At 43.0% G+C, this 13,789-nt stretch overlaps 1 protein-coding gene across 1 annotated transcript in view; it reads left to right on the top strand.

Moving 5' to 3' along the window:
• LOC311133166 (kinesin heavy chain-like) overlaps window positions 1-13,789 on the top strand; it is a gene marked incomplete at both ends in the record, with an annotated part of 162,871 nt that overhangs the window by 113,636 nt on the left and 35,446 nt on the right. Inside the window, 3 exons of the mRNA XM_084166607.1 lie at window positions 749-868; window positions 3,856-4,002; window positions 6,074-6,262. Of these exons, the coding sequence (XP_084022733.1) occupies window positions 749-868; window positions 3,856-4,002; window positions 6,074-6,262 (456 nt within the window). The remainder of the gene's footprint in view (window positions 1-748; window positions 869-3,855; window positions 4,003-6,073; window positions 6,263-13,789) is intronic.

Raw genomic sequence — 13,789 nt, 5'->3', positions numbered from 1 at the left:
AACATCATGCTTTGGGGCTGTTTTTCTGCAACGGGACCAGGACGACTGATCCGTGTAAAGGAAAGAATGAATGGGACCGTGTATCGTGAGATTTTGAGTGAAAACCTCCTTCCATCAGCAAGGGCATTGAAGATGAAACGTGGCTGGGTCTTTCAGCATGACAATGATCCCAAACAAACCGCCCGGGCAACGAAGGAGTGGCTTCGTAAGAAGCATTTCAAGGTCCTGGAGTGGCCTAGCCAGTCTCCAGATCTCAACCCCATAGAAAATCTTTGGAGGGAGTTGAAAATCCGTGTTGCCCAGCAACAGCCCCAAAACATCACTGCTCTAGAGGAGATCTGCATGGAGGAATGGGCCAAAATACCAGCAACAGTGTGTGAAAACCTTGTAAAGACTTACAGAAAACGTTTGACCTGTGTCATTGCCAACAAAGGGTATATAACAAAGTATTGAGAAACTTTTGTTATTGACCAAATACTTATTTTCCACCATAATTTGCAAATAAATTCATTAAAAATCCTACAATGTGATTTTCTGGAATTTTTTTTCTCATTTTGTCTGTCATAGTTGACGTGTACCTATGATGAAAATTACAGGCCTCTCTCATCTTTTTAAGTGGGAGAACTTGCACAATTGGTGGCTGACTAAATACTTTTTTCCCCACTGGATACAGCCAGTAAATTACAATAGTAACAATAATAAAGTCAATAGTAAAGTCACTTACTTTTTTTTCAATTGTGGTCTATAGGTGAAGGAGGTACTACAGGCCTTAGAGGAGCTGGCTGTGAACTACGACCAGAAGAGCCAGGAGGTGGAGGATAAGAGTCTACAGAACAAACTACTGGCTGAGGAACTGGCCAAGAAAATGGTACGCCGGGGGGAGGGGGTTACACTTAATCTGTTCGTCCGTCCTTACGTACATCTGTCCCCATCCATCCATCCGCCCATCCACATAACCCCCCATCCGTCCATCCCTACCTGCATTACTGTAATCTTTTGATCAATCCATCAATCAAGATGTGTATTTGTACAGTGCCTTTCCTCCATCCATGCATCTGTCCATCTACAGTTCTATTTATCATTATGTTCCTTTGGTGAGTGTTTATGTGTGTATCTCAGGGGGGTTAGGATAAATGAAAAAAGATACGTCACAGTCTCTTCTTCTTCTTCTTCTTCTTCTTCTTCCCTCCCTAAATTGTTGCATTGAACGGTTCAGCAGACTTTTAGCCCTCCATAACTGGCTACGAGACTATTGCACCTCTGTGGGTGTAACATTTATTTACAGTTTTGATACCTTCTGGAAACAAAGCTCGTATTATAAGGAGGATGGGATCCACCCAAATCATTTGGGTTCCTGGATCCTTTCACAGCATTACAAGGCTGAGTTGAGACAATGACTTATCAATGACCCAAGTCCAGCTAATTTAATTTTACCGTTGTGTCGCTGAGTTGTCATAGTGATTCAGCAAATATACATTATCCTAGGGGCATTGGAAGACACAATGTAAAAAACCTAATTTATGTCCCTCTTACTGCCCGGAATGCCTCTGCTGATCCTACAGCTATTGTATGCAGTAATCATATGCCCATGAACCTAAGTAATACTGTTAGCACTGAGGTGGTGTGCCCTAGTAGGAAGTCCACTGTGTGCTAAGCTTCCCAGTAAAGCAAGAAAAATAATCAAGCATCCCAGAAAAGTGTTAAAAATAGCCCACGTTAACATATGTAGCTTAAGAAACAAGGTTCATGAAATCAATAATTTGCTAGTAATAGATGACATTCATATTCTAACAATCTCTGAAACTCACTTAGATAATAACTTTGATGATACAGTGGTAGCAATACAAGGTTATAACATTTACAGAAAATACAGAAATGCCAATGTTCAGAACCACATTCCTGTAAAGCTTAGAGAGGATCTCATGTTAAATACTGTTGAAGTAATATGGCTACAGGTTCACCTGCCTCATTTAAAGCCCATTCTGGTGGGAAGCCACTATAGACCACCAAGTGCTATTTGATTTGATAATATATGTGATATCAATAGAGAGGTATACTTTCTAGGTGATTTAAATATTGACTGGCTTTCATCAGGCTGCCCACTCAAGAGAAAGCTTCAAACTGTAACTAGTGCCTGCAACCTGGTTCAGGTTATCAATCAACCTACCAGGGTAGTTACAAACAGTACAGGAATGAAATCATCAACATGTGTTGATCATATCATTACTAATGCTGCAGAAATTTGTTTGAAAGCAGTATCCAAATCCATCGGATGTAGTGATCACAATATAGTAGCCATATCTAGGAAAACCAAAGTTCCAAAGGCTGGGCCTAATATTGTGCATAAGAGGTCATACAAGAAGTTCTGTAGTGATTCCTCTGTTGTTGATGTGAAGAATATGTGTTGGTCTGTGGTGTGTAATGACGAGCAACCAGATGCTGCACTTGACACATTTATGAAATTGCTTATCCCAGTTACTAGTAAGCATGCACCCATTAAGAAAAGGACTGTAAAACTGTTAAATCCCTGTGGATTGATGAGGAATTGTAAAATTGTATGGTTGAGAAGGATGAGGCAAAAGAGATGGCAAATAGGTCTGGCTGTACAACCAATTGGCAAACGTACTGCAAATTGAGAAATAATGTGACTAAACTGAATAAAAAGAATAAGAAACTACACTATGAAACAAAGATAAATGGCATAACTGAAAGAATGATAGTATAAAGCTTTGGAACACCTTAAATGAGATTTTGGGCAAAAAGGCAAACTCCTCTCCATCATTCGTTGAATCAGATGGCTCATTCATCACAAAATCCACTGAAATTGCCAACTACTTTAATGAGTTTTTCATTGGCAAGATTAGCAAATTTAGGCATGACATGCCAGCAACAAACGCTGACACTACACATCCAAGTATATCTGACCAAATTATGAAAGACAAGCATTGTAATTTTGAATTCCGTAAAGTAAGTGTGGAAGAGGTGAACAAATTATTGTTAATCAACAATGACTTGCCACCGGGGTCTGACAACTTGGATGGAAAATTACTGAGGATAATAGCGGACGATATTGCCACTCCTATTTGCCATATCTTCAATTTAAGCCTACTAGAAAGTGTGTGCCCTCAGACCTGGAGGGAAGAAAAAGTTATTCCCCTACCTAAGAATACTAAAGCCCCCTTAACTGGCTCAAATAGCCGACCAATCAGCCTGTTACCAACCCTTTGTAAACTCTTAGTAAAAATACACCTTATGGAACAGCGGGGACTGTGAAGCAACACGAACATAGTCACATAGTCACATGCATACAAACACACAATAAAATACGTACTATACTGTCACGGTTTCGGCCGAGGCTGCCTCTCTCCCTTGTTCGGGCAGGCTTCAGCGTTCGTTGTCTCCGGAATACTAGCTGCCACCGTTGTATGTTTCATGTTTGTTTGCTTTTGTCTGATTGTTGTCACACCTGTTTTCATTTAGTGTCATTAGTGTCCTATTTAGTTCTCGTTGTGTTTGTCAGGTGTTGTGTGTTATTGTTTTTGGTCTGTCGTGTGTAGGGCTGATTTTCGCTATTTCGCTCGGTTGAGCTTCCCTCCACTGCGTGGAGTGTTTACGCACCTGTGTAGTGCGCATTTGTTTTGTTCGCCTTCGTGCGTAATATCGCCTTCGGCAAGTGTTCTCGTAGTTTTCCTTGTTGGAGAGTTACTAAAGTCTGTTGGACTATACTTCGGTGTCCTGCGTTTGATTCCACCACTACACCCACCTACAGCACGCGTGACATATACAGCAGCTAATGGGGATCCATAATAAATATAAGTACAAATTCTCTTCTTCTTCTTCTCCTCCTAACTCCAGGCTCACCTGATGCGAATTGAGGCAGAGCTGTCTCGTCTACAGGAAGTGAGCGGTCATCAGAGGAAACGCATCGCTGAGGTTCTCAACGGCCTAATGAGGGACCTCTCTGAGTTCAGCGCCATAGTAGGCAACAAAGACATCAAACTGGTCAGTACTATACTTTAGTTGTAAAAATACTATTTCTGAGTTGACTTGACTTTGCTTGATCGTTGATTCTTGATACTTGATACTTGACTTTTACTTAAACAACAAGGACATCAAACTGGTGCGTCTGCTACAGTGGAGGCTGCTGAGGGGAGATCAGCTCATAATAATGGCCGGAACGAAGCAAATGGAATGGAATCAAACACCTGGAAACCATGTTTGATGTATTTGATACCATTCCCCTGATTCTGCTCCAGTCATTACCACGAGCCCGTTCTCCCCAATTAAGGTGCCACCAACCTCCTGTGGTCTGCTATCACCAAGACTACATTCATAGAAGTAAAGGAGCCTGGAAGAAAATGTTGGGTTGCCATACCGGCAGAACCTTTCCAGTTGAAAAAGGTTCCTTGAGGAACCCCTTTGAAAAGGGTCTTCAAGGAACCCCTGTGTAAAGGTTCAAACAGGAACCTTTTTGTGATGGGAGGGGTTACATTTGAAATATTTTTAATAATGTAATGTAGAGGTGGCAGCCTATCAGATTGAAGGTGCGGCTTATTGGAGGCGTGGCCTTCAGATAGTTATTTTTGGTCACCCGTTAGCGTAAAATGTCATTTCTGTTAATCATGTTAAAGTTTGTGCAAATTAAAATGTTTTTGGATATTTCTTACAGTACATATTCTAATATAATATAAATAATATTAACATTGCTGATTACGTTCAGTAATAAAGTGGAAACTATTACAACTTTGGAATTTGCATAGGCTTTTGAGGGGATCATACACCTCTGTTAGCCTCATTGAAGCTACAAAACTGTCAGTGTTCAACCTTAACGTCTGTTGACAATACAACAGAACAGATGTAATGGCATTTGCTCTAACGAGTGGCCAAATAAATATATATCTTAAAGCCATGCCCCTACTAAGCCACGCCTCCACTCCAGGGTTCCACTACATTTACATTTACGTCATTTAGCAGACGCTCTTATCCAGAGCGACTTACATTATTCTTTTTTTTCATACCCCCTGTGGGAATCAAACCCACAACCCTGGCATTGCAAACGCCATGCTCTATCAACTGAGCTACATCCCTGCCGGCCATTCCCTCCCCTACCCTGGACGACGCTGGGCCAATTGCGCGCCGCCCCATGGGTCTCCCGGTCACGGCCGGCTACGACAGAGCCTGGATTTGAACCAGGATCTCTAGTGGCACAGCTAGCACTGCGATGCAGTGCCTTAGACCACTGCGCCACTCAGGTGCACTAGGAACCCGTTCCTACGTTGAACCATTAAATTTTCCTCCAAGAACCCCTCAACTAACTGAAGGTGCAAATATGAACCATTGACTAGCAATGGTTCCTTAAGGAACTCCAGGGGTTCCTTGAGGATCTCCAGGGTTCCTCGGGTAACCAATAATTCTAAGCGTATAAAAAAAAGTGCTGATCTAGGATGCTGATCAAGGAGGGCTGATCTAGATGCTAAACACTGTATTCTCTGAGAAACTCTCCTAGAACCCCTGAGGTCGAGGCTAGGTCCCCCTGTCCATATATCTTAGTGATTGTGATCCTGTCAGCACTCCTGACATACTTTGTGAATACAGGCGCAGATAGGCACAGCTCTCTCTCATTTTTTGATTTTAAGTGTTCATATTTTTCCAGTTAGAAAAACATTACTTTAAAGTTTCGCTCCAAAAGGCCCTCAGCGGAAGTACAGCATGCCAGATGTCAGAGAGATAGAGCAGAATTTTCTGTCAACAACAACACTGTTATCATATTTAAATTGTAATTGATGTGGCGTTTGCTAAATGATCTGTAACATAATGGATGTTTGTTTTTACAAATGAACGGCAGAGGTTTTTCTCTCTCTGCCTCATTCTCTCTCTCTCTCTCTCTCTCTCTCTCTCTCTCTCTCTCTCTCTCTCTCCTGCTCCCTGTTCAGCTCTCTATCTCTCTATTTTCTCTGTCTCTCAAATTCAAAAGGATTTATTGCCATAGAGAGGTAGCCATATACATTGACAAAGCAAACATATAGGAACATATTGAATCAATGATAATGGTCATCTTTGTCACTCCCCCCAGCCGATGGAAATAACGGGTGCGATCGAGGAGGAGTTTACGGTGGCCCGTCTCTACATCAGTAAGATCAAGTCAGAGGTCAAGTCCATGGTGAAACGCTGTCGTCAGCTGGAGAACCTTCAGATGGAGTGTCATAGGAAGATGGAGGAGACGGGAAGAGAGCTGTCCTCCTGCCAACTCCTCATCTCACAGGTCAGGGACAGGGGATACTCAGAGTACCTTTTAGAATGCAGAAAGGATGAAGGGGGTACTAGAAGTACATTTGAAAAGTTGATTTCCAAAACGCTATATCCACACATTTTTCACATTTGTGTTTTTTCAATAGAAATGATTGCTTATGTGTACCTTCATGTATGTATAAAATATTACTGTTTTCAGATTTTTTATTCATAGATTTTAGATGTGTATTAAAATGTTTTATTTTTGTTGCACAATGGTATATATCTATTCATTATTTAGCTGGAATGGAATGGAATGGAATGACTGTGATATGTGGTTGTCTCACCTAGCGATCTAAAGATCAATGCACTAACTGTATGTCGCTATGGAGAAGAGCATTTGATAAATTACTAAAATGTCAAATGTAAATGTTTTTTTCATACAGATCTCATATTACTGTATTGATTCACTTTTTTTATATTTTTATATTGATGTCACACAATATATCATTTGTACAGTTCTTTATTAAAAATTTAGTTATTTTTTTATGTTTGACTGTGTAAAACCTAGCAGTGCAACTTATTTCTCTGAGAGTGAGGCGGATATATACTACCGTTCAAAAGTTTGGGGTCACTTTGAAATGTCCTTGTTTTCGAAAGAAAATCAATTTTGTTGTCCATTAAAATAACATCAAATTGATTAGAAATACAGTGTAGACATTGTTAATGTTGTAAATGGCTATTGTAGCTGGAAACGGCTGATTGTTAATGGAATATCTACATAGGCGTACAGAGGCCCATTATCAGCAACCATCAGTCCTGTGTTCCAATGGCACGTTGTGTTTGCTAATCCAAGTTGATCATTTTAAAAGGCTAATTGATCATTAGAAAACCCTTTTGCAATTATGTTACCACAGCGGAAAACTGTTGTGCTGGCTAAAGAAGCAATAAAACTGGCCTTTTGGAGACTAGTTGAGTATCTGGAGCATCAGCAATTGTGGGTTCGATTACAGGCTCAAAATGGCCAGAAACAAAGAACCTTCTTCTGAAACTCGTCAGTCTATTCTTGTTCTGAGAAATGAAGGCTATTCCATGCGAGAAATTGCCAAGAAACTGAAGATCTCGTACAACGCTGTGTACTACTCCCTTCACAGAACAGCGCAAACTGTCTCTAACCAGAATAGAAAGAGAAGTGGGAGGCCCCAGTGCACAACTGAGCAAGAGGACAAATACATTAGAGTGTCTAGTTTGAGAAACAGACTCCTCACAGGTCCTCAACTGGCAGCTTCATTAAATAGTACCCGCAAAACACCAGTCTCAACGTCAACAGTGAAGAGGCGACTCCCGTATGCTGACCTTCTAGGCAGAGTTGCAAAGAAAAAGCCATATCTCAGAATGGCCAATAAAAAGAAAAGATTAAGATGGCCAATCTGTGTTCATACGGATTCTTTAGACATTCAAAATGGTGAAAAAATGTATGCTGAGGGCAAATAGAGAGCCACTCTACAAAGGATCACTAACCCAAACTGGTCTATAATCCCACTCCTCTGGAAACCTCTTTCTCAAAGCTACGGATACGGATCACGTTATTTTAAACACACATTTTTTCTACATAGCTGCTGCTCACGCCACCTCCCTTCACATTTTTCTCTTTACTCACCCTCTTCTGAACCATGATGATGTAGCCTATGTCTGTCACGCCCTGACTCAGGGGACGCTTATATGTTGAGTCAGGGTGTGTATATTCTATGTTGTGTAGTTCTATGTTTTCTATCTAGTATGGGTATTTCTATGTTGGCCGGTGTGGTTCCCAATCAGAGGCAGCTGTCGCTCGTTGTCTCTGATTGGGGACCATACTTAGGCAGCCTATTGGCACTATTGAGTTGTGGGATCTTGTTCCGTGTGAGGTATGTTGTTTGTGTACCTTGGACTTCACGTTTCGTTTAGTTTGTTGTTTATTCGGTTCAAATAAACATTTATGCATATCACGCTGCGCCTTGGTCTGACCCGTCTATGAACGAACGTGACAGAAGATCCCACCAAACAAGGACCAAGCAGCGTGCCCAGAAGGAGCAAACGCCGGGGATTCAACGGGGGGTAACTTTAGTAGATGTCCTCCTCGGTTGGGGGAGAATTACTGAGGAGGAGGCCGTCCGTTATCGGGAGGCGATGAAGGTTGATGCCCAGGTAGGAGAGGAGAAACGGCACCAACCGTGCCGACGACGGAGACCCGAGAGGCAACCCCAATATTTTTTTTTGGGGGGGGGCACACGGGGTGGATGACGAGGCAGCAGGAGGCCGTGGAAGGGCGAATCTGCAGGTTAGCAGAGGAGGCCACCATGTTACGGGGGCTATTGGTTCAGAGGGAGCAGGAGTTATTCGGTCAGAGGGAGGCGCTACAGGAGGCTAAAAGGGAGAAGGAAAGTGTAGAGGCACGGCGAGAGGAGCTGGTTAGGCAGCAGAAGGAGCGAGGGTTAATAAAGGAACCCAGTCCCGCTCCTCGCACAAGCAAGTGGTGCGTATCTCCAGTCTGGTCCGGCCCGTTCCTGCTCCCCGCACTAAGCCAGTGGTGCGTGTTCCCAGTACGGCCCGACCCGACCCGTTCCTGCTCCTCGCACCAAGCCAGTGGTGTGCGTCGCCAGCCCGGCCCGGCCTGTTCCTGCTCCTCGCACCAAGTCAGTGGTGCGCGTCACCAGCCCGGCCCGGCCTGTTCCTGCTCCTCGCACCAAGCCAATGGTGCGCGTCGCCAGCCCGGCCCGGCCTGTTCCTGCTCCTCGCACCAAGCCAGTGGTGCGCGTCGCCAGCCCGACTGTTCCTGCTCCTCGCACCAAGCCAGTGGTGCGCGTCGCCAGCCCGGCCCGGCCTGTTCCTGCTCCTCGCATCAAGCCAGTAGTGCGCGTCGCCAGCCCGGCCTGTTCCTGCCCCTCGCACCAAGCCAGTGGTGTGCGTCGCCAGCCCGGCCCGGCCTGTTCCTGCCCCTCGCACCAAGCCAGTGGTGCGCGTCGCCAGCCCGGTCCGGCCTGTTCCTGTCCCTCGCAGCAAGCCAGTGGTGTGCATCGCCAGCCCGGCCCGGACTGTTCCTGCTCCTCGCTCCAAGCCAGTGGTGCGCGTCGCAAGCCCGACTGTTCCTGCTCCTCGCACCAAGCCAGGGGGACGCTTATATGTTGAGTCAGGGTGTGTATATTCTATGTTATGTAGTTCTATGTTTTCTATCTAGTATGGGTATTTCTATGTTGGCCGGTGTGGTTCCCAATCAGAGGCAGCTGTCGCTCGTTGTCTCTGATTGGGGTCCATACTTAGGCAGCCTATTGGCACTATTGAGTTGTGGGATCTTGTTCCGTGTGAGGTATGTTGTTTGTGTACCTTGGACTTCACGGTTCGTTTAGTTTGTTGTTTATTCGGTTCAAATAAACATCTATGCATATCACGCTGCGCCTTGGTCTGACCCGTCTATGAAAGAACGTGACAATGTCTCATATTTCTGAACAGCCAAGGCAGCAGCTACTCTTCCTGGGGTCCAGCAGAATTAAGGCAGTTATATATATTTTTTAAACATTACAATACATTCACAACAGATTTCGAAACACATTACGTGTGTGTACTGTATGTTATCGTGTGTGTGTATGCATGTGCCTGTGCCTGTGTATGTGTCTCTTCACGGTCCCCGCTGTTCCATAAGGTGTATTTTTATCTGTTTTTTAAATCTAATTTTACTGCTTGCATGAGTTACTTGATGTGGAATAGAGTTCCATGTAGTCATGGCTCTATGTAGTACTGTGGGCCTCCCATAGTCTGTTCTGGTCTTGGGTACTGTGAAGAGACCTCTGGTGGCATGTCTTGTGGGGTATGCATGGGTGTCAGAGCTGTGCGCCAGTAGTTCAAACAGACAGCTCGGTGCAATCAGCATGTCAATACCTCTCACAAATACAAGTAGTGATGAAGTCAATCTCTCCTCCACTTTGAGCCAGGAGAGATTGACATGCATATTGTTAATGTTTGCTCTCTGTGTACATCCAAGGGCCAGCCATGCTGCCCTGTTCTGAGCCAATTACAATTTTCCTAAGTCCCTCTTTGTGGCACCTGACCACACGACTGAACAGTAGTCCAGGTGGGACAAAACTAGGGCCTGTAGGACCTGCCTTGTTGATAGTGCTATTAAGAAGGCAGAGCAGTGCTTTATTATGGACAGACTTCTCCCCATCTTAGCTAATGATGTGTCAATATGTTTTTGACCATTCCAGGGTTACTCCAAGCAGTTTAGTCACCTCAACTTGCTCAATTTCCACATTATTCATTACAAGATTTAGTTGCGGTTTAGGGTTTAGTGAATGATTTGTCCCCAATACAATGCTTTTAGATTTTGAAATATTTAGGACAAACTTATTCCTTGCCACCCATTCTGAAAATAACTGCAGCTCTTTGTTAAGTGTTGCAGTCATTTTAATCGCTGTAGTAGCTGATGTGTATAGTGTTGAGTCATCCGCATACATAGTCACACTGGCTTTACTCAAAGCCAGTGGCATGTCATTAGTAAAGATTGAAAAAAGTAAGGGGCCTAGACAGCTGCCATGGGGAATTCCCTCTGTGTTCTGTTAGACAGGTAAACTCTTTATCCACAATATAGCAGGGGGTGTAAAGCCATAACACCTACATTTTTCCAGCAGCAGACTATGATCGATAATGTCAAAAGCCACACTGAAGTCTAACAAAACAGCCCCCACAATCTTTTTATCATCAATTTCTCTCAGCCTGTCATCATTCATTTGTGTAAGTGCTGTACTTGTTGAATGTCTTTCCCTATAAGCATTGCTGAAAGTCTGTTGTCAATTTATTTACTGTAAAATAGCATTGTATCTGGTCAGACACCATTTTTTCCAAAAGTTTACTAAGGGTTGGTAATAGGCTGATTGGTCGGCTATTTGAGCCAGTAAAGGGGGGTTTACTATACTTGGGTAGCACAATTACTTTTGCTTCCCTCCAGGGCACACACTTTCTAGTAGACTTAAATTGAAGATATGGCAAATAGGAGTGGCAATATCGTCCGCTATTATCCTCAGTAACTTTCCATTCAAGTTGTCAGACCCCGGTGGCTTGTCATTGTTGATAGACAACAATCATTTTTTCACCACTTCCACACTCACTTTACGGAATTCAAAAGTGTCAGCGTTTGTTGCTGGCATGTCAAGCCTACATTTGCTAATCTTGCCAATGAAAAAATCATTAAAGTAGTTGGCCATATCAGTGGGTTTTGAGATGAATGAGGCATCTGATTCAATGAATGATGGAGCTGAGTTTGCCTTTTTGCTCAAAATTTGCTCCAATGCGTTTTACTGTCATTCTTTATATAATTTATCTTTGTTTCATAGTATAGTTTCTTCTTCCTTTTATTCAGTTTAGTGACATGATTTCTCAATTTGCAGTACGTTTGCCAATTGGTTGTGCTGCCATACCTTTTGCCTCATCCCTTTCAACCATACACTTTTTCCTCATCAATCCAAGTGGATTTACAGTCATTTTCGTAATGGGTGCATGCTTATTAGTAACCGGTATAAGCAATTTAATAATAATTTGAATAAGCCACTCCTGTAGCTCAGTTGGTAGAGCATGGTGCTTGCAATGCCAGGGTTGTGGGTTCGTTTCCCACGGGGGGCCAGTATGAAAAATGTATGCACTCACTAACTGTAAGTCGCTCTGGATAAGAGCGTCTGCTAAAAATGACTAAAATGTAAATGTGTCAAGGGCAGCATCTGGTTGCTCCTCATTACAAACCACAGACCAGCAAATATTCTTTACATCATTAACATAAGAATCACTACAAAACGTATTGTATGACCTTTTATACACTATATTAGGCCCAGCATTTAGAACTTTGGTTTTCCTACATATATGGCTACTATATTGTGATCACTACATCCGATGGATTTGAATACTGCTTTAAAGCAAATTTCTGCAGCATTAGTAAAGATGTGATCAATACATGTTGATGATTTAATTCCTGTGCTGTTTGTAACTACCCTTTTCTGTAGATGTTATAACCATGTATTGCTACCACTGTATCATCAAAGGTATTATCTAAGTGAGTTTCAGAGATAGTCAGAATATGAATGTCATCTGTTACTAACAAGTTATTGATTTCAGGAACCTTTTTCTTAGGCTACATATGTTAACGTGGGCTATTTTCTGGGATGCTTGATTGTTTTCATTGCTTTACTGGGAAGCTTAGCAGAAGTACAGTTGAAGACGGAAGTTTACATACACTCTATTAGTATTTGGTAGCATTGCCTTTAAATTGTTTAACTTGGGTCAAACGTTTCAGGTAGCCTTCCACAAGCTTCCCACATTAAATTGGGTGAATTCCTCCTGACAGAGCTGGTGTAACTGAATCAGGTTTGTAGGCCCCCTTGCTCGCACACGCTTTTTCAGTTCTGCCCACAAATTTTCGATAGGATTGAGGTCAGGGCTTTGTGATGGCCACTCCAATACCTTGACTTTGTTGTCCTTAAGCCATTTTGCCACAACTTTGGAAGTATGCTTGGGGTCATTGTCCATTTGGAAGACCCCTTTGCGACCAAGCTTTAACTTCCTGACTGATGTCTTGAGATGTTGCTTCAATATATCCACATCATTTTCCTTCCTCATGATGCCATCTATTTTGTGAAGTGCACCAGTCCCTCCTGCAGCAAAGCACCCCCACAGCATTGTGCTGCCACCCCTGTGCTTCACGGTTGGGATGGTGTTCGTCGGCTTGCAAGCTATCCCCTTTTTCCTCCAAACATAACGATGGTCATTATGGCCAAACAGTTCTATTTTTGTTTCATCAGACCAGAGGACATTTCTCCAAAAAGTACGATCTTTGTCCCCATGTGCAGTTGCAAACCGTAGTCTGGCTTTTTTATGGCGGTTTTGGAGCAGTGGCTTCTTCCTTGCTGAGCGGCCTTTCAGGTTATGTCGATATAGGACTAGTTTTACTGTGGATGTAGATACTTTTGCACCTGTTTCCTCCAGCATCTTCACAAGGTCCTTTGCTGTTGTTCTGGGATTGATTTGCACTTTTCGCACCAAAGTACGTTAATCTCTAGGAGACAGAACGCGTCTTCTTCCTGAGCGGTATGACAGCTGCGTGGTCCCATGGTGTTTATATACTTGCATACTATTGTTTGTACAGATGAACGTGGTACCTTCAGGCTCCCAAGGATGAACCAGACTTGTGGAGGTCTACAATTTTTTTTCTGAGGTCTTGGCTGATTTCTTTTGATTTTCCCATGATGTCATGCATAGAGGCACTGAGTTTGAAGGTAGGCCTTGAAATACATCCACAGGTACACCTCCAATTGACTCAAATTATGTCAATTAGCCCATCAGAAGCTTCTAAAGCCATTACATCATTTCTGGAATTTTACAAGCTTTTTAAAGGCACAATCAACTTAGTGTATGTAAACTTCTGACCCACTGGAATTGTGATACAGTGAATTATAAGTGAAATAATCTGTCTGTAAACAATTGTTGTAAAATTTACTTGTGTCATGCACGAAGTAGATGTCCTAACCGACTTGCCAAAACT

Source organism: Coregonus lavaretus, assembly GCF_964263955.1.
Source record: "Coregonus lavaretus genome assembly, chromosome: 8".
Lineage (NCBI taxonomy): Eukaryota > Metazoa > Chordata > Actinopteri > Salmoniformes > Salmonidae > Coregonus > Coregonus lavaretus.
Note: the sequence above shows the minus strand (reverse complement) of the source record. Positions and strands in the feature narration are given on the sequence as shown.